At 50.1% G+C, this 20,412-nt stretch overlaps 7 protein-coding genes across 7 annotated transcripts; 2 read left to right on the forward strand and 5 right to left on the reverse strand.

The window, feature by feature from the left end:
• Positions 1 to 329: 329 nt before the first annotated feature.
• Positions 330 to 1,386, reverse strand: ALT_8695 (Yip1 family protein; the record flags this gene model as incomplete). Its single annotated transcript, XM_033557825.2, has 4 exons — positions 330 to 405; positions 455 to 1,160; positions 1,232 to 1,283; positions 1,342 to 1,386. The coding sequence occupies 4 exons, from the start codon at positions 1,384 to 1,386 to the stop codon at positions 330 to 332; spliced, it is 879 nt and encodes a 292-aa protein (XP_033413716.2).
• Positions 1,387 to 1,724: 338 nt separating this feature from the next.
• On the reverse strand, positions 1,725 to 3,085 carry ALT_8696 (TBC domain-containing protein; the record flags this gene model as incomplete). The annotated part of the gene is made up of 3 exons (XM_033557824.2): positions 1,725 to 2,620; positions 2,676 to 2,807; positions 2,857 to 3,085. The coding sequence occupies 3 exons, from the start codon at positions 3,083 to 3,085 to the stop codon at positions 1,725 to 1,727; spliced, it is 1,257 nt and encodes a 418-aa protein (XP_033413715.2).
• Positions 3,086 to 4,267: 1,182 nt separating this feature from the next.
• Positions 4,268 to 8,353, forward strand: thtA (the record flags this gene model as incomplete). The annotated part of the gene is made up of 5 exons (XM_033557823.2): positions 4,268 to 4,821; positions 4,872 to 4,986; positions 5,051 to 6,614; positions 6,676 to 6,854; positions 6,908 to 8,353. 5 exons carry the CDS (start codon positions 4,268 to 4,270, stop codon positions 8,351 to 8,353), a joined length of 3,858 nt encoding a protein of 1,285 aa, XP_033413714.2.
• Positions 8,354 to 9,054: 701 nt separating this feature from the next.
• On the forward strand, positions 9,055 to 12,398 carry ALT_8698 (putative mitochondrial translation initiation factor IF-2; the record flags this gene model as incomplete). Its single annotated transcript, XM_033557822.2, has 3 exons — positions 9,055 to 9,504; positions 9,581 to 12,099; positions 12,155 to 12,398. 3 exons carry the CDS (start codon positions 9,055 to 9,057, stop codon positions 12,396 to 12,398), a joined length of 3,213 nt encoding a protein of 1,070 aa, XP_033413713.1.
• Positions 12,399 to 13,004: 606 nt separating this feature from the next.
• Positions 13,005 to 13,738, reverse strand: ALT_8699 (rhodanese-like domain-containing protein; the record flags this gene model as incomplete). Its single annotated transcript, XM_033557821.2, has 2 exons — positions 13,005 to 13,403; positions 13,463 to 13,738. The coding sequence occupies 2 exons, from the start codon at positions 13,736 to 13,738 to the stop codon at positions 13,005 to 13,007; spliced, it is 675 nt and encodes a 224-aa protein (XP_033413712.1).
• A 1,252-nt stretch (positions 13,739 to 14,990) lies between these two features.
• erg5 (C-22 sterol desaturase erg5) lies at positions 14,991 to 16,799 on the reverse strand (the record flags this gene model as incomplete). The annotated part of the gene is made up of 4 exons (XM_033557820.2): positions 14,991 to 15,026; positions 15,079 to 16,327; positions 16,404 to 16,554; positions 16,640 to 16,799. The coding sequence occupies 4 exons, from the start codon at positions 16,797 to 16,799 to the stop codon at positions 14,991 to 14,993; spliced, it is 1,596 nt and encodes a 531-aa protein (XP_033413711.2).
• Positions 16,800 to 18,418: 1,619 nt separating this feature from the next.
• ALT_8701 (signal recognition particle subunit SRP68) lies at positions 18,419 to 20,385 on the reverse strand (the record flags this gene model as incomplete). Its single annotated transcript, XM_033557819.2, has 3 exons — positions 18,419 to 18,923; positions 18,981 to 20,120; positions 20,195 to 20,385. 3 exons carry the CDS (start codon positions 20,383 to 20,385, stop codon positions 18,419 to 18,421), a joined length of 1,836 nt encoding a protein of 611 aa, XP_033413710.2.
• Between the last annotated feature and the right edge of the window lie 27 nt (positions 20,386 to 20,412).

The following is a 20,412-nucleotide window of genomic DNA, read 5'->3' on the forward strand; positions in this document are numbered from 1 at the left end:
GGAAAGAGATGCTCGGAGCTATGACGTGGTTGCTGCATGGGAGGTTTTAAAAGGCGTTGGAATGATGAAACATTATAGCCGAAGTCACATATTTTAGTTGACCCCTCTCGAAAGAAGTTGCGCAATCGAACATCTGTAAAATTCAATTTTGCTCTCTCGATCCTATGCCACGGGAAATAGAGTGCGTTCAAAAAGAAACCATGCAGAGATATATGAGACTTGAGGTACAGAAAACACCGGGTGAATGACGTTGTGCTGCCTGAGCCAACATCGTGCCTCAAAAGACACCTGGTAAACATAGTAAATCGAACACATTCGGCCCTCTCACATCACAACATCCGTCGCTTGTCGTCATGGTCGTCATCATCGTGGTCCTTGTTCTTCTTGGAAACGGGGCTTGCGTGCCTGTACCTCGTCAGTAAAACGGCCAGTAATCCAAAAGAACCAGACTTACGCAAAGAACAAGATCTTGATAGCAATCGCGAAACCCGCATGGAGAACAATGACCAAGATCAAGAGAATCTTGCTCGTCTTCGCATCCGTAGCACTCAAAACCGGGTACAAATTCCGAAGCAGGAAGAAAACCGTCCAGCCGAAGCCAACACCCACAAGCGCCCAGTTGAGCGCCGTGAGAGGGCTCCAGCTCACCAGCGCAATAGCGATCCAAACCAGATTGGAATAACCGTACAACGCCCAGCATTCGATCAAGTCCGCGGTGGAGCTACCGAACCAGCGCAACGCACCCCACAGAGCGATGGGGATGACGCCCGTGTACCCGTACACCAACCCAGCGGCACCCGAGAGAAGCGTGAAATCGTACTCGAAATGCTTGTCGTTGTGGTTTGAGAGCCATTGCGAGATCGTGCCAGTTAGAAACAGGATGACGACTACCGTCGTTGCGATCCAGAACGGCCCGTACAGGTCCGCGTTCCCTTCCAGGACATCGAGAAAGTTGGTGCGTGGGTACAGCGCCGACACGCATCGCCGGAGCACCTCGTTTGTATCGACGTCGAAGAACTGCGAGTAGTAGTGGATGGACCACCAGGCGTGTTTGGAGGGCGTGCCGCCGGGGGATCTGTCGCGGCCGCGGGAGGTACCTGCGCCGAGGAAAGGAGCGGAGTCTTGCTGGACTTTTGCGCTTCGGGGGTCGTTTTCAAAGTCTGTTGATTGAAGATATAACAATCAGTGCTTGAAAGATGACAAAGTAGAGCCGCTTGTGAATTCGCCTTACTGGATGGGTGAAATTCGAGGTCTTCCTGGAGGTCGGTATGACCGAGGTCGCCCTAGAGCAACATTAGACCAAGTGTTCGCTAAGACAAGCATTGTAAAACAATATTTTACCTCAGCATCGACATCTACAACCACATCATAGCCCCGGTTCGCCATATCGGCTTCCTGTTTTTATAAAGAGCTGTTGTTGGTCACGAAGGGAGAGGTGCACGAAATTAGAGTACACATCAGCTGTCAGGGTCGCTGCTGATAAAGCCACACACCAGCCACTAGCTACTGTGGAGACACCTACGTATGCGAAATTTGCTAAACTCCGACATTATGCATCCTAGTCTTGGATGTGGAACAGTAGAATTGGCCTTTGACTGATTGATTTCCGGCAAGATTTTTTTGATTAATGGTACTATTGTACATACTCGCGCATTTTCACGGTATTGACGCTCTTCATGTCTCCACATCTACTGTATCTCGTTGGCACCATACTCAAAGCGCAGTCACATTGAGATCATAGGAAGCCACTTGCGGAAAGTCGTTTTCAATCCAGCGAAAAACGACCATAGGGGCGTATCGAACCCTTTCTTTCGGATCCAGATAGACATGGCTCCAATGAAGATAGCGACTGCCACCGACCCGACCGTCCTCCTGTGATGCCACAAGAAGGTGAGGGCCTTTTCTCTTAGTTCCTCGTTATGCAGTTGTCGTACCTGTTTCTCGAGGAGTCGTATCGCTTCGTCTCTGGTTTGCTTATTGAATGGGTCCCGCGAAGATTTGAGCACACTGTGCTGAGAGATCCTCTTCCACGCCCCGAAAGGCAAAGACTCAGGTGGGTAATCATTGAACAGTTGCATAGCGCTCGATATGAGGCTATCCAGATCTAGAGGCTGTGGTAGTTTTGAAAGAGTAAAGTGCAACATCTCAGGTTCGTCTGCAGGAATCTCCAGCAGCTCCTTCTTGCGTGAGAGTATGATCGCTGCGAAGAGGTAGATAGACACGACAGGCTCCGTAGCCAAGAGGAAGTCAAACAGCCGTGCAATGTCGCTGTACTCCTGGATATCATGGGCATACAATGTAAGTGTTGCGGCAAGGGCAAAGAATGGTTTTATGCCTCCGAGGTGCTCCCGCAAGGCCGAATCAGCTTTCTCGATAATCGCTGGAATAAGCTGCAAATGCTTCAGCGCAGGGGAGAGAGACGGCAGCATATAGTCCCTAATTCTGAATAAGGAGATATTGGTCACAGCTGGGGCAGCCTCCTTTTCACCAAGCACCAGAAGTAGTACTTGCACGATATCATGGTACCCCTGGAAGTAACAAAGCATAGGGTATTTCCGAAGTACTCCCCTGATGAGAGTCGATAATTCGTCCTTCTTCACCAACAATTCATCCTCAGCGCCTATAAATATGTTCAGCCAGTGATAGAGAGAATTTGCAGGTCCCGAGAGTTGTACATTGAGGATAGTACACAAATGACCGATTTACGTCCAGTTGAACCTGGTCTTCATCTCCATGCGAAGGCAGGTCTTCCCAAGACGCGAAATCCGAGTCTTGTACATCTCTGTCGCTTCGAAGAAAAATGGGCCCTAATTTGATGTTACCGAAATATTTTCTATCGGTTCATTAGAAACTTACAGGCTGATCGCCTGAGGTCATCGTTCAAGAGACCTCCGTGTGAGATCGCATACGAGACGAGGGCATCTAAATCACGTAAATCGCATGCATTTCGAATCGCTTCCTCTTTCTTGGACCGAGCGATATACTCGTTGTCTGGGTCCAACAACTTCTCTGGGGCATCGTTTCTAGGTATTTCTCGTTTTCCGTCCAACGTCCCTTCTGGCTGCGTGGTGAAAGAGTCATCCATTTTGGCAAATGGATGGATGAAAGCTCGCTCCTTAACGCGAAGCACCAAATCTCATCTCCCAACAGATTGAGATAGGCCTGTGGCAGCAAATGCCTGCCAAGGGCACTCTTTGCGTAGTCTCCTCTCTGGAGGATTATGACAGGCTGGGTATTACGCAATAAAGATGAGCCTCCTGAATTGGAAACGAAACATTATCATAAGCGAGGATATTTACTTTGGTAATTCTTGGATAACACCAGCGATCCGTCTATAGGATGATGAACAGCACCAAGCGCGCATCTGAAGGTAGTAATCAAAGTAGCTCCGAGTCTCTTAAGTTGATGCGCACAGCCAGAAACGGCAAACCTGCCAGCGGCCTCAGGCCGCCATCACCGGATGTCCCGTGATTTGGTTGAACCATCCACCGCCCAAAGATGGTAAGGGAACATTTACATACTGCTAGGGGTTTGACGAGAGTAGAACCATCATTCTCCTATTAGATCTCCATCTAAGGAGATATCGGATTGTTTTCAGTCTATGCCATGACGAGTTGGACTGTGGCTTAGCTGTGGGAGGAGCAGAAACGCCGGGTTCCTCCGTACTAGCCACAATAGTGGTGCAACTACAAGGAGGGGCATAGAATAAGATACTGACTATTCTTCGGCAAATTAATAGTGGCAATTGAATTGCGAGCATCATCTGAGTCACAGTTGCAGTCCCTTGATAGGGCGTTTGTCAGACTTTCCTGGTTGGTTTCAACGTTCTGACTTAGGATCCGAAAGTGAAAGTGAAAGTGAAAGTGAAAGTGAAAGTGAAGGTATTATTGCAAAACACATATAGTTCTGCTATGCTGTAAGTGATTTTCCCCGTCACTTATTGCCCCTCCTCACCTGGCCGAAGTCTTACTGACTTGTCGCTCAGATAGGATAATCTATGTGGGCTGCTGCTTGGCGATGATTATTCTGCTCTATGACCAAAGTTATTGGCTTACTCCACAAGTTGCGAAATTGCCATACTGTGACTGCTCCAAGCTCCCCTAGCGGACTCAAAATGGGATCAGGCACTGAGACTACTCTGGCTCGTGAACAAAGGCGTCTACTTGACTTCTAAACTCTGTGCAAGACTTAGCTTTCCGTGAGAGTCTTCCATTCAACTTCATATTATTGACAGCGTCGTTGTCGCTCGAGATTTTGTCGGCTCGCCATGTCCCTTCCACTGTCTGGCCGAGGTTTTGATGCTTCTGGCAAGCGACAGGATATGGATCAAATGGATATAGAGCAAGAAGGACCATCAACTACGAAACCCATGGTTGGGTTGCTCTCACAGACCCTGGTCTCCAGCCCCATCATCCAATTGATTCTACCAGCGCGCTTGAGAAGCAAGCACCAAAATGACGTTGTTTTTGTTGGCGAAAGGCACATACAAATCAAAGAAGCGCTATCAGGTGTCCACTTGGAAGACGTCAATTCAAAATCTGACTTCGATGCCTACATCATGGCAGCGAAGGTCATCAATGTGAGCACAGAATTACCTTGGGAGGCCCAGATGAAGCTGGCAGCCAGCAAAGCAGCTGTCACGGATTTTGGATCGCGGCAAGAACTCCCACCACAGATACTGGTTCTCAGTCTTGCATCGAGAGAACTAGTCTTCCTTTATTTTTCGTCAACGAGCGGTCACTTCATTCACCATCACCGACCTTTACCGAATGATGTCAGTACATTCGAGAGATTTGGCCGGAACATCGCGGTGGAGCCGCGGTAAGTCTTATCTTCATAGTTGCAACCCCCCGCCTAATGGATTGAAAAAGGTCCCGTGCGGTAGCAGTTAGTGCTTCGGCCGATTATTTTGGAGTATTCATGTTGAAGAAGCCGCCTGTTCTCCAGTCACAGATGGCTTCGAGTCACTTGGATCCGATCACAGAGGTGAGCACCTCAATCCAGCGCTCGCTATTCATCCCGGATTCTCACCGCAGCACCACTTCTATAGGAACGCTTCTTCCGGGTAGAAGGCGACATCCTGTTCATGGAGTTTTTGTACCCGAAAGCCGAAGATGGTGATAAAATCATCCTGCTGCTCTTGGTCTCACAGAATCAGGTGACGCAAGCTATCTGCTATGAATGGCACGCAGACGAGACGATACGACAAGCTTCTCCGAGAATTACAAAGAGGTTCCTTCCTCCTGAAGACACGTTACCCACGATGTTGATTCCATTGACCAAGACATCCTCCTTTATGCTAATCACAACGACTTCAATGGCTGTCTACAAGAATAGGCTTGACCCACGAAGACAGCCCAGTCGATACCCTCTTCCTGTGCCTGATCGCGAATCTAAAAAAGCAGCCCTGTGGACGCGTTGGGCAAGGCCATTGCGCAATTGGTCATATAACCAGCGACACGACGATATTTACCTTTGCCGTGAGGATGGTAGGGTCTTTTACCTGGGGATCGGCAACGAAGGTGAACTGGAAAATCAAGCACATCTGGGACAACTCTGCTGCGACGTCGACGCTGCATTTGATATCCTCGATATTGGTCATGAAGGTGGAGACCTCCTTTTGGCCGCTGGGACCACAGGAGACGGCGGCCTTTTTGTTCAGAAGGCTCGCGACCAACCTCGATGTGTCCAAAAATTCATCAACTGGTCGCCAGTGACGGATTCCGTTATTGTAAGCTTTGACCAGGATTCATCGTCCTCAGACACAGCCAGAGACCGATTATTCGTGTGCTCCGCGTCCTCCTATGGGCGAGGTGCAATATTCGAACTTCGGCATGGCTTGGAGGCACAGATTGGCTTGGTCGTCTCCCTTGAAGACTTGTCAAGCACGAGGGATATTTGGACAATGTCAAATGACATAAATGGAGGTGTTTACATATTGATCTCCGATCCCGTCTCCTCTATTCTTCTGTATCTGTCTGCGGACTTCGGGGAAGAGATGTGTGCTATAGACGAAGCAGATTCTGGGTTAGACTTTAGTACCCAGACCTTGGCAGCCGGATGCACCAGCTCCGGCGTACTCGTCCAGATTACTGAGAAGGCGATTCTTCTCGGTACAGCCAATGAGTCTACTCTGAGGGCTCGCTTTGAGTTTGGCGCTGACCAAAGTGTTACTGTTGCTGCGGTCCACAGCTCGGCATCATTAATTGCGTCTGCTGTGCGAACACGACATGAGATGCAGCTCTCTCTCAGGAGTATTAACATTTCCCAGGACCAGTTTCACTTATCCGAGATTGGTCAGCCTTTACGATTACCCCATGAACCTGTCTCCATTCTCATTGAGGTTTTGGGCACCTTTACTCTCATATTTGTTGGCACTGGCAATGGGAAGGTCTTGATCTACAGCTTCGAAGACTCAACCATGCTCCTGTCAGAAGTTTCCATTGATGTGGAAAACGGGGAGGACCTATCGAAAGCGATCGAAAGTCTTGCTGTAGTCGCCATTGACACCGATGGACATTCCCAGAAGTACACAATACTCTGTGGGTTAAGGAGTGGTATTCTTGTCCCTTTTGAGATGACGTTAGGCCATGGTGACAAGAAATGTGCAATTGGTACGTTGCATCTGACTTTGAATCTCAGAGCTTCGCTAATAGGCATATTCTTTTTTTCTAGAGGTCAAACAAGCGAGCCCCCGACGAATTGGGAACACTTCTGTCAAGATACAAAGTAGGGGACACTTCGCTTTGTTGACCTGTGGACGTGGGTTCTGGCAGGCGTCGTGTTCACGGAAAGACGGCGTATTAGACCCTAACCTTCACTTGCAGAGGATATGGGTCACCGATCAAAATAACGTAAGACTACATTCCCATCTTCTAATCCCACTGCTTCTCCTGACATTTTGTAGCCTGCGTACCATCCAGGCAACGTCCACAGTTTCGCCATGGCAAAGATCATTGATCCAAACATCGATGGCGAATCCGACACCTTGTTCTGCATCGCCGACAGTCAGCTCTTGATTTGCACACTGGATCACGCAGCGAAGACAGTTCCTCGAAGGATTGATCTACCAGGAAGCGCAAGCAAGTTAGCTTATTCCAACTATCTGAGAAGCCTGATTGTCGCATACACGCGGGCCGAACTTGACACCGAATCTGATCCTATCAGAAGACTGGCTCGGCCTTTCATTGAGTTCGTGGAGCCGGATACACAACACGGGGTCTCAAAGGCCGTTGACGTCTCTGAAGACGGTTACTCGGCGTGGAGACCTCACGGAGCGGCTGGAGAGAAGATCAGTTGTATCTTGGAATGGACACCTAAGAAAGGCGATGAAGAATACCACTTCATTGTCATTGGAACAGCTAGAAAACAGCAGCAAGAACGGGGCCGAGTCATTTTTCTACAAGCTTCCCGCAGCTCGTCCGACTCCTCGAGGATTGAATGCTCCGTGAAATATATCCATAAATTTGAGAGTCCTGTTTATGCGATTGCTCCATACGGTGATTTCACATTGATGGTCTCCACGGGTCATGAGATCGTACCATTGGAGCCCAAGCTGTCACAGACACGTCGTGTTCGAGCAGCGAGGTACCCAATGCTTTCCCCAGCGATTTCCTTAAGCTGCCATGAACCTTATGTATACATGTCGACATCGAGGGAGTCGCTGATGGTGCTCAAATCCTCCGAAGACAAATTGCTGCTCCATGCTTACGATCGTCAGAAGCATGATGGACTCTCTCATATTCACATTGGTGGTGAGTTTAATTTGACAATCACCACTAGCCGAGGCGGCCGAGTCAGCATACTTTCAGAGAAGGGTATCACAGACAACGACAAGATGATGCCGGTTGCGCTGTGTGAGGCACATCTTCCCTCATCCGTGATGAAGCTCAGCTCAGGATCTAAACCATCCCCATTTTCTCGCTCACCCCAGGTGTACTATGGCACCGCTATGAACGGGATAGCATACCGCTTTTTAATCCTAGATGAGAAAGAGTGGCGCTTACTACGTCTACTTCAGAATCTCTGTATTAGAGATCCAATACTATGCCCTTTCACGCCCAAAAGGAAACGAAGACGCAACCCGGCGACGAATGGCATCGCAGAGCCCCAGCCCTCACACATGCACATCGATGGCGATATACTGAGTCGCCTCGCGATGCGTGGTTCGGATTATTTGACAAAAATGTTGACGACCCAGGACTTTGAAGACGCAGCCTTCCCAGAAAACGGCACTGCTCAAGCCACTCTGGAGCTATTCACTGAGCTGTCCAACAATCTGCTGGGAGAATCCCCTGACCAAGTCGAAAAGGTCATGAGATGGTTGGAGAAGGCCCTTCATGTGGAGTTCTGAATATGACACAGACAGCATATTCAATGCATCCAGCTAAGATCTTTCTTAAAAGGTCGGGAAGAGCGCGCTAATCGTCTTCTTGTGTATTAGTAGCAATGAAAGCATTCTCGTGATTCGATACATGGAGAGCATAGATAGCTTCATCGTAGTACCTTTAGAAGCCCTGAGTAGGTGAAAAATCGTATTAGTATTGGATAAAAGGAACTTCGAACTTTCAGACGCAAACCATAACTATTGCTCTGCTGGCTGTCATTGATGGTGGCGAGCAATGGCCAGTGTCGTGCCACCAACTGGCGGCGATTCGGCTCGCATAACAGGTGTCCCCACCAAACCAACCCAAAATTCTTATTATTTCCCCAAGAGCACCGACCGCCGCTCGAGTCTTATCAACCACCAGAAGAGGGGGGAAAATAGTGGTTCTCTGTGCCTTTCTCACCGTCTCTCTTTTTCATTGCTATCGTTGAGGAGATTTTTCAGGCCGGCCATTTTTTTCGCCGCCGCTCCTCTTGGTCAGATTCTATCGGTTGCCGCGGATCGCTGCCCGGAGACTTCGATATTGTTCGTGTGCCCGCCACAGCTCGTTTACGATTATTTGCAACAACAAAGAAAATCGCTTTATACTAACTTCTGAGGTGTCTAGGTGATTTTATCGATCTATCGCATTCGCTACACCGATCGCTCCTATCATTGCACCTTAGAAAATGGCGCCAAAAAAGAAGGGAAACAGAAAGCAGGATGACGACTGGGAGGCCGAGCTGGGAGAAAGTATTGCGCCCGTCAGTGAGCAGCCTAAGGAGGAGACTCCTGCGGACGCCGCTCCCGAAGAGGACGGCATGGGTGGCGGTCTCCTCGCTGCTCTGAGAAAGAACAAGACCAAGAAGGCCAAGAAGGGCAAGCCGGTCAACGATTTCGTCGAGGGCGAGGATGCGACAGAGCAGGCGAACGGGGATGTCGATTTCGCCAGCAAGCAGCCCGAGGAAGGAACATTCGATGAGGAGGACGTTTTCGCCGGAAAGAAGAACCAGAAGCCTGCTAAGGCTACACCTCCGGCACCGGCTTCAGTTGAAGGAGATGGCGAGATCCGCGTGAAGAGTAAGAAGGAAAAGGAGAGGGAAAAGAAGGAAAGAGAGAAGCAGCGTAAGAGGGAGCAGGTATGTGTTGTGTCTGGTGCACTATTGTCCCCTGCAATTCCCGTGAGTACGGTGCTGATCTAGGATATCTGTATAGGCCTTAAAGAAGAAGGCTACTGCTCCTGAGCCGAAGGCCGAGCCTGCCAAGGCTGAGAAGAAAGAAGAGGCTGCTCCCGCCGCTGCTGCTCCCGCGCCTGCCGCCGCCGCTCCTGAGGCGCCTGGCAAGAAGAAGAAGCTCCCCGCCCATCTGGCCGCTCTTCAGAAGCAACAGGAGGCTCTCCGGAAACAACGTGAAGAGGAAGAGCGACGTTTAGCTGAAGAAAAGGCTGCGGAGGAAGAGAGACTGCGCCGTGAAGCCGAGGAAGAGAAGAAGAGGGAAGAAGCTCGCCAGCGGAAGAAGGAGAAGGAGAGGGAAAAGAAGGAGCAGCTCCGAAGAGAAGGAAAGCTTCTCACCAAGGCCCAGAGGGAAGCTAAGGAGCGCAATGAACTTCGCATGAAGCAGATGCTTGCAGCCGGTGTGGGTAAGGTTGCTGGTCTCGAGGAGCCAGGAATTGAGAAGAAGAAACCCGTGTACGACAACAGGAAGCGAAAGGGTCCCAAGAAGCAGGAGGAAGACCTTGAAGCTGCTGCTGCCCGTGCTCGCGCTCAACGTGAGGCTGAGGAGGAAAGACGCAAAAAGGAGGAAGAAGAGAAGAAGGCTAAAGCTGAGGCTGAGGCTGCCGCCGCCGCCGCTGCTGCTGCTGCTGCTGGTGACGAGGAGAGCGAAGTGGATGATTGGGAGAAGGCTGCTGAGGCCGAAGAAGACGTGAAGGACAGCTGGGATGCTCCTTCTGAGGATGAGGGAGAGAAGCCAGCCACGAACGGCGCAGCCAAGCCCGCAGCTGCACCCCAACAGAAAGCTGAGGTGCATGAGTCCGAATCCGAGGAAGATTCAGAGGATGATTCGGAATCTGAGTCGGAAGATGAGGAGAAGTCTGCCGCGCAGAAGGCTATCGCTCAACGAAAGGCCGAAGCTGCCGAGCGGAGGAAGAAACAGCATGAGGAAGCATTGGCCGCTCGTTCAAAGGACAATCTGCGTTCTCCTATTTGCTGTATTCTTGGACACGTCGATACCGGTAAAACCAAGTTACTGGATAAGATCCGACAGACGAACGTGCAAGAGGGTGAAGCTGGTGGTATTACGCAGCAGATTGGTGCTACATACTTCCCCGTGGACGCTTTGCGCCAGAAGACCGCTGTGGTGAACAAGGATGGCAAGTTCGAGTTCAAGATTCCCGGTTTGCTGGTCATCGATACGCCTGGTCACGAGTCTTTCTCCAACTTGCGTTCGAGAGGTTCATCTCTCTGTAATATCGCCATTCTGGTTGTCGATATCATGCACGGTCTCGAGCCTCAGACTTTGGAGTCCATGAGATTGCTTCGTGACCGCAAGACTCCTTTCATTGTGGCCCTGAACAAGATTGACCGTCTCTATGGCTGGAAGAAGATCGACAACAACGGCTTCCAGGACAGTTTGGCCATGCAGAGCAAGGGTGTTCAGAACGAATTCCGCACCCGTCTTGAGCGCACAAAGCTTCTCTTCGCCGAGCAAGGTTTCAACGCCGAGCTCTACTATGAGAACAAGTCCATGGCCCGCAATGTCTCCTTGGTTCCCACTTCCGCTCACACGGGTGAGGGTATTCCCGACATGTTGAAGTTGTTGACCACCCTGACTCAGGAGCGTATGACCAACTCGCTCATGTACCTGTCCGAAGTTGAGTGTACTGTTCTCGAGGTCAAGGTTATTGAGGGTCTTGGTACCACCATTGACGTTGTCCTTTCGAACGGTATTCTCCGTGAGGGTGATCGAATCGTGCTCTGCGGTCTAAACGGCCCCATAGCAACGAATATCCGAGCATTGCTGACGCCAGCTCCCCTTAAGGAACTTCGTCTCAAGTCGCAGTATGTTCACAACAAGGAGGTCAAGGCCGCTCTTGGTGTCAAGATTGCTGCCAACGACCTCGAGCATGCCATCGCCGGTTCGCGGTTGATGGTTGTTGGACCTGATGATGACGAGGAGGATATTGAGGAAGAAGTCATGTCCGATCTGGAGAACCTGCTGAGCAAGGTTTCCCGTGACCAGCGTGGTGTCAGTGTCCAGGCTTCTACCCTTGGTTCTCTCGAGGCTCTGCTCGAGTTCCTGCGTGTCTCCAAGATTCCTGTTGCCAACATCTCCATCGGTCCTGTCTACAAGCGTGATGTGATGATGTGTGGTACTATGTTGGAGAAGGCAAAAGAGTACGCTGTCATGCTTTGCTTCGACGTCAAGGTGGACAAGGAAGCGGCTGCATACGCAGAGGAAGTTGGCGTCAAAATCTTCACGGCCGACATTATCTACCACCTGTTTGATGACTTCACCAAGCACATGGCAGAGTTGACCGAGAAGAGAAAGGAAGAGAGCAAGCTGCTCGCTGTCTTCCCTTGCGTGCTCAGGCCCGTTGCTGTTTTCAACAAGAAGGACCCCATCGTCATTGGTCTGGATGTTATTGAAGGCAGCTTGAGAATGCACACGCCAATTTCCGCTGTGAAGACAAACCCCACTACAGGTGCTAAGGAGATCATCGAGCTCGGCAGAGTGTAAGTTTACCTCGACACTGATTTTTCGTTCCTATTGCTAATCAAGTCCATGCAGTGTGTCTATTGAGCGTGACCACAAGCCTATCCAGGTTTGCAAGAAGGGCCAACCTTCCGTCGCCGTCAAGATCGAAGGAGCCAACCAGCCTATGTACGGCCGTCAACTGGAAGAGAAGGACACCCTCTACTCGCACATTTCCCGCGCCAGTATCGACACCCTCAAGGAGTTCTACCGTTCCGACGTATCGATGGAGGAATGGGCTCTTATCAAGAAGCTCAAGCCCGTGTTTGACATTCCTTGATTCATTCGTCCAAGGTGTGGCGGTCTCCTGCTGGAAACCCACCATCCCCGCCTGCTCCTGATTGCCTGAGGTTATCAGGCATGGTGTGATGGCTACTACGGGCACAGACGGCACCAGTTTAGGTAGCGGGTTTCGGGGTGGTTCTTCAAAGGAGGCTACTTCGGATTTGTGAACAAATATCCATTTGTCTCCTCGATCTCGGGAGGCTTTTATTTACCTCATCAACGAAGCGCAATGATCTCCGCAGGAAGAAAAAAAGTCAAAAAGTGCTAGACTTGCATGGAGAATGACGATGACTTTGATTGCCCAAAAACGATATATGCCTGTATATGACATGAGTTGATGTGGTCTGTATCTTGTCAGGTTTCTGTTATAATGATATTTCCTTTTTGAATGAATTCCCCTTTGATTAATGTATCTTATCCCATATTATCGATAGGTACAACCGACATATCTTTCGAAGTAGATCGAGAACTCCTAGGGCCTACGTTGCAACAATGTGCAATCTGTAGTCAATCGCAGTCTGGTAGACAGCTCACTATATACAGTATCTTGAAATAACCTCAGGTACATCAACATCGCTACTCTACTCCTACATACCACACCCTACTCATGTTCAGGTCCCTCCCACTTCTCCACTCTGCCGCCCTTATCAGCCCAATCCAACCAACTCCCCTCATACACACCGATTCTGTCCGGGTTATACCCTGCCTGCACCGCCAACTGCGCCGCCGTCTTCGCCCTCACGCCCGCCTTGCAGTAGAAAATGATATCACCCTCTTCCTGGACCCCAGGCTTCGGGTACCCAAAGCGTGTCTCGAACTCGTCCGGCGTCAGAAAGAGCGCGTCGGGCTGCGAGGCTAGCGGGACGGCTACGGCGGTGGGGATGATGCCGGTGGAGGTGAGTTCGGCCGGCTCGCGGACGTCAACAAGGATGAGTTTCTTCTGCGGGCTTGCTGGGGGTGATGGGGGTCCGGTAGGGTCGGATGGGAGGGCGGCGTTGATCTGTAGAAGTCATCGTTAGCATTCAACCGGTTGTTGAGGTAGGGGAGGACAGGGCATACGTCTTCGAACTTCCAGCTTCGGGGCGGCTTGGTCGTGTAGTGGTTGATGCGGCGGATGGTCTGCTGCCGGTGCGAGAGGCACTGCTTGATATTGCTCGATGCGAGCGCGAGCCTTGCGCGTTGGGGCCTCGGCGCTGTTGAGTAGCTTCGGGGGCGGGCTGGTGAGGACAGAAGGGTTGTTACGGCGGCGAGGGGGGTAACTTTCTGGGTGGTTTGCTTTGCAGTACGTGCTGCGAGAGCGGCGATGGGACGCCGGATTGAGAGTACCGAGGCCATGATTGTAGTGATCTATTGTCTTGAGATGGATGTCAGGGATGGTTCTCCGCGCTGATAAGAGAGGTCCACTGCGGGGTTTTCTCGCTTGAGGAATCTTGCATATCCAGAAGAGAAATCACAGAGAAATAAATTTAGGCTTACCAACAGACAATCAATTTACTCCTGAGCTGACTCACGCAGAAAGATATCCGGAAGTGCGAGATGAAGCTATCCGATTGATGTAGCTCGGCTCTCTTGCGGCGGCTCCGGTGGGTGATGTCAATCTTCCGCAAGATCACCGCCTACCGCTTCAGACCCAGCATCTTCCTCGGCTCAATGAATGGTTGTAGTAGGATCTTGGACCGCATTAGACTGGAAATTCGGTTTTTATATCATTGCTTCCTCGGGTGAGTGTTTAAATAGTTTCCCTTGCCGCTGTCTGGTGGCAGGATTCCTAGATGTTGTCGCCGTCGACGGCATTGGAATCGGCTTTATCGTTCAACCGAAGATATATATTGCATACCTTCAACACAACCGCTATCCAATGCTACTAACACCGATGGACTGTGTATTTAGGACGAAAGGTGGGATGAATGAACGTTTAAGCTGGTAGGAATACCAAACAGTAGGTTTAACTTAACTTGGAGACTACTTGTGCATTTGCTTCGAATTGAAACGATCAATGCCTGTCGCAGGTAGCTCGCCGCACAGCTCATGGTCCATGACGCCTATCGTGGTAAACATGCTAGTGAAATTGCCAATTGGTTTGAAAAAGACAATCAGCATTGACAATAGAAACTCATACATATGTAGATATCTATTTACAACCAAATACGCCTCGAGCACAGGAGCTCCCGAAACCAAACATGACAAGAACGAAGAATCTGGATAATTAATATTACTAAGTAGCATAATCTAAAGATGCCATTGCTTCAGCTTTCTGGCTGAAGCAGACGATTCCGCATGAATCGCGTCATATCATATACCTTCGGACTCCTTGAGCCCTGGGATAAGCATGGTTCGTCAAGAAGAAATGCCAAACATATCCATTCCCGGCATTCTTCCGCAATTTGATAGACCCAGTGACTTTGTATGGAATAATAGAACAATTGAATGGAAGGAAGATGCCCTCATCACTCTATCTCCAGGATAGAAACAGACGCCGGATGATCATCAATTGGTCGTTCATGCTTCGCAGAATGCCAGCGAATGCAGTGTTGCTTACGCCGTCGACCAAGACATCAAGGTTAGACCACTTGAGTGATGAGAGAGATCATGCACGGGGACGGAATGTGAGGTGGCAATCGTCCTAAAACAGAGTTAGAGTGCGTAGCAGACAGGTAAGTGTGTGAATATCATACCTCTGGGAAGATCGTGGCAAACACCTTGATGTCCTCAGACTGGGGAGTGGGAGCGTGCTCCCAATCCATTTCCAGACTGGCCTTTCCAATCATTGCAATCAAGTTCAGCTGAGCATATGTTTGACCCAGGCAGTAGTGGGGACCGGTGCCGAAAACCAAAAAGTTCTTGGCTTGCTTTTCGGCATCGCCGGTGATCCAGCGGTCCGGGTCGAAAGAGTCGGGATTGGGGTACGCCTCTGGGTCGTGGGTGGCAGGCCACACCGATGGAATGATCATGGAGCCCTTCGAGACGGTGATGGAGTCGGTAATGGGGAAATCCTTCTTGACCAAATAGGGAACCATGATAACGGGCGGGCGGTAACGCAGAGTCTCCCTGACGACAGCACGAGTGTACTTCATCTCGTCGACGAGATCCATGGTGAGAGGAGCGTTGATATTGCCGTTGCGCACGCGCAAGTTCTCTTCCCGAATCTTCTCAAGAACGTCGGGACGATCGGCCACCAGTTGGAACAACCAGGTGCAAGCCGCACTGGTGGCGTCTTGCGAGGCGAACAACAAAGTGAAAACAGTCTGGGCGATCTCGTAGTCGGTGAACTCACGTAGCAAGTGAGAAGGCTTCTCAGAATCTTCCACAGGGAGTCCCTTGGCAATCTTCTCGTTGTATTTGGCGGAATCCTGCTGTGCCTTGACCCATGCGTCCATGATACAGGTGACCTCCCCACCAGCAGCCATATGAGCCTTGCTCTTGGCAGCACAGTTGGAAAACTCCTCGAGAACCATATCCGACGCCTTCTTTCCGTACCAGGCCTTGGTGAAGGGGAGGATGAAAGGGAAGTTGACCAGCTCCAAAGCGGCCGTAATCATGTAGTAGTCATCCGCAATCTTCTTGATGGCCGCGTCAGTCATATAGTGGCCGACGAAGGTGCGGCAAGAGACCGCACACATGAGCTCACGGAACTCGGGCATCCAAGGCTCGGGCTTGTAATCGTTGGCCTTGGACTTCTCCAGGAAATGCTTGTAGTACTTGTTGTAACATTCTTCCATAACGGGGAGGTAGGAAGACAGAGCCGAGCGGGTGAAGAGACCGTTCAATCCCTTTCGGAATTCAACGTGCTCCTTGCCATCCAGAAACACCCAGTTATCCGGGCCGAGCAGCTTATGCGCGATGTCTACCACGCAAGGCTTGACATAGGCAGGCGAATTAAAGATCTTACGCGACATGTCGCGAGTGGACGCAATGACGACGAACCTACAAGGCGAAGCTGTCAGAAACAAGCCCAAGAAATGGAGAGGTAAGTAATTCTCCGTTCAGGGTGATATCTTACTTGTGGAAGACGGAAACGCAGCTCAACTCGCCGCTGTCCCATTTTGCCTTGTATTCGTGAAACTTGGGGTTCACAGACTGGAGGAAAGGTCCCATGAAAGGCAGTTTGAAGGCTGGCCCAACAAGGGAGCCCTTGAGATAAAAGTATCGCACTGTATCCGGAGAAAATCAGTCATTTTGTCCCAGGATATCATGCGCCCGTCTCGTTGCAACAGAGACGGATCGGGTCCTGCTTACGCTGGTCATAGATAACAGCTGCGAAGAACAAAGTCGCCAGAGCCTTCCAGAAAGTGAAACCATTGAGAACTGCAGAGAGAGCGTCTGCGTTGTAGAAGAGCTGAGGAGAGATTGTGGCATCAGCCGAAGGGGAGACAAAGCTCCCGTTGACGTTGGCCATGTCGAATAGCACGCGGTATAGGAAGGATGGAAGAGGGAGATTGGCTTCACACCCAAAAATTCAGGGAGGTGCAGTCCTCATAAATTATTATTAATAAATCCGCGGGAGGGGAAAAAAGAATCCCATTTTATTTTATGCTAGGGAAATTAGACGCCGCGGATAGGACGGTTCCCGGTACGGCGAGGCCTAAGCGACCAGATATGCAGTTTCCTTTGAACGAGTCCTATATCTTGGTACGGAGTAGGCTACCTAGAAGCGATTGAAAATATGAAAATTACGGAAAGGACCTAACGGGGTACGTCGTGTGAATCATTATCCTCATCGATAAAAGGTCGCGTTCCAAAGCGAGGCCGTCAGGATCCAAACCACCATGCTTTTGCCATTTTACTTTTTTTGCTTTACCCCTGAGACCGTAAATGATCCGCAAACCAATCATAAAATACGATGTCTGTGTGACCGGAAGCCACAGTCCCCATTCCGTTGGCGTATCACGCCAAGCCGATGGGTTTTTAAGGGAACCAATAGCACCATAATGGCGCAGCGCATAGGTATCGTATTTCAATATCTGTACGTAGATAGTACGGAGGTACTGCGACTACTGGAATAAGCTACACATATGAAATGCGGAGGTCCGGTAACACTAGGTATGCCCTTGACCCTGCTTATTCGCTCTCTGCAACTTTGCGAGTATATCCTCATCGCAAGTTTGGCAGGGAAAATCTGAGAGTCTTGACATGGATGGCCCCTCAGCGCCCTTTGAGTTGACAACGGGCTAGAGCAAGTGCCACAGATACTCATAGTGAAGTAAAAACAGTCCAAATCATGATTGAGTTGCATTGAAATCCACCTCAAACTAGCAAAGCTTATCTAAGTAAATAGTAACTGGAGATCAATAGATTTGACGAGGGCAAGGCTGTTCGAGAAGCATAACCATTGTTCGAAGCTTCCAATAAACATAGATTGACTTGACGAACATCCAACAGTAAGTCCTTTACGATACACATCAATAAATACCGGAATGTACTGACCTAAGTACCGATAAAAATCACCCTTAAATGCAAGAATGAATCAGGTGCAAGGCTTCCCGTAGAAGCTTGCCGTATCTACTTAGTCGGGTAGTACAGCCAGGAGTTTTTGTCCAATCGACACTCATGCAATAGCCATGAAATTGGTCCGGTGGAATCCGCTTCTAGGCCCTTGCAGAAGGAGTATTCGGGGCCTCTATTCGAGTGATCTTATCACCAGGTTCCATGTCCAATTTGACACCTGATCCGGCTGGTACGTTTCCGGGGCACGTGCCCATCAGATCGCTTCTCTTCATAGGGGACTACTTCAAATACACCTAAGGCATCCGCCCAGAGTCTCAGGGATCTACTGTAATTTTCCGGGGCAGTAATACATCCATGGGAAGTGATAAAAGTAACATCGTTACTTCATACGGCAGATTTTCTCGACATCCATGATAGCATCTCATCTCAGCATTGGTCGCTGCATGGGCTTCATCATTTTAAATACTCTCATAGCAGTGATGACTACGCAAATAATATCGAGGTTTTCTTCTAAGCACCGGTGTTCAAGTGTCCAAGTAAACAACGATATGCAGCAGGTGAGCCCTTATATCAGCGCCCAAACCCAAACCAGCCACGTCGTCCTCCCTTCTTTTCCTCTGCTCCTGTTTCCATGTCGGCCTGGGCCTCTTCCTGAGCGTGCGCACCTTCTCGAGGATAGTCGATGTAATTCCATGCCACATCGAGGAACAGTGGCTTGACCGGAATGGGCTGCATTTTAGGCGGATAGGGGACGAGGTTACTCAAATCCACTCTATCACCGGAAAACTCGTGCAGGCGCTCTATCACCGGGCGCTGGTTTCCTGTCTGAGATCCTTCGGCTGCCATCTTCTCCAAAGTGACGAGACCCCGGTACTGTGCCACAAGACCTTGCAAAATCGACCCGAGAGCTTGAACCTGGCTGCGCGAGACATCCAGCCTTAAAGGCTCGTTTGACAATTGAGACGACTGGTCAGACACTGTCGACTGGGCGGTGAGCTGCAGTGCTTGCGAGTAGAGCGCAAGAGCGTTCTTCGAGTTCCCAAGGTAGCAATGAGACCGCGCAATAGACAAACATCTGTAGCATTGTCAGTTAGCTTGAATTGTAATGGCCAGCAAAACTGGACATTCATACCTTAAAGCACGGAAGTAGCAGCGTTTCGCTTCCAGCTCTTGCACAAATGTGGAGTCCGCAGCAACACCAGGTAACTCCAGGATGAACTCGATGCTCTGCAAAATAGAGTCGTATAGCACGACCTTTTCGCGTAGCCTTGTCAACTTCTTCCCAGTCGACTCCTCCCGACTCGCGCGCTTTCCCCGTTTGAGGCCCTCGGCGTTGTCAGTTTCAGAGGTCATGCCATCGTTAGGACCGCACAAAACTCGGTTACGTCCGATTCTCCATCCCACCAAGGCATAGTTGACCGCGGTACGAGTGATTTGCAAGCCTTGCATTCTCTTATCGCTAGGCTCCACCCCTTCATTAGCTAAATCATCGATGGCAGTCTTAGTAGCGTCGACTGCGTCCTGGCTGGCAATAATAACACTATCATAGGCGGCAGCTTGGTCTTTTGATGAAGCCGACTTCCCTTCCACATCTGCAAGCCAAGACTTGAGACGCGACTCTGCCGCAGCTGCAGAAGCAAGAGCCTGCGAGATTGCGGCATCTTCCAGAGCAACAGTCCGCGACCTCCAAGTGATACTCTCAGGTAGTTGCTGGATCTCTCCGTCGGCAGTCTTTCTCGTCCCTGCAATATCCTCCTTGAGACAATCGGGATCCACTCTTTCCACTTCGGACCTGATGTTTGCATCGGATGGGAAGTACTGGATCGCTAAAGAGGACAGAGGCCTTGATCGGGGAAGCTTCATCTGATAGGCTGCATATCTGATACTGGGATCAATAGTGCCAGTGAGAAGATCCCGGAATGCATCTTTTCTGTCCTCTCGGCCAAGAGTCGTATAGATTATTCTCGAGACAGCATAGCTCTGAATGCATTGTTCCCATTTCCGCTTCTCCAAATATAGGGCGCCCAAAAGTGAAGCAAGGTAAGCACGGGCTTCAAGGATGTCGGTATCAGTAGCACCGGAAGTTGCTTGGTCCTCTAACAGAAGGACCAATTGCTGAGAGTAGCCGGATGCCTTATTCAGACGAGACACAATATGACGCCTGGCCGAACCCGCAATTCCTTTCACTGAAGGGTCGGCTGAGTGCGTGGATTTCATGTGCATTGCTTGTGCCCAAGCTCGCTCAGAGCTGAGAAGAAGGACATGTACATATCTTGAGGGCAAATCCGTCAGTATGTTTCAGCACTATTTCTTTACCCACATCCAAGGATATTGGAGGACACATACGCCACATTGCTGCTAATATCCTCTGCACTGACGGGAGGTTTGGCAGTATATTTACGACCTTTAGGAGTAGTCTGACCGAGCTTCTTGCGGAGTTTGTGCAACCTCCGTGTTGTGTGCGCCCGGTAAGCGTTGTAGTCTCCGGCGAGGAGGACGTCCTCTCTCTGTTTGAAAATGAAATCCGTAATATCCATATTCACTGAAAGCAGGCCAACACACAA

This window comes from Aspergillus lentulus (genome assembly GCF_001445615.1).
Source record: "Aspergillus lentulus DNA, contig: Alt16, strain: IFM 54703, whole genome shotgun sequence".
NCBI classification, from domain to species: Eukaryota; Fungi; Ascomycota; class Eurotiomycetes; order Eurotiales; family Aspergillaceae; genus Aspergillus; species Aspergillus lentulus.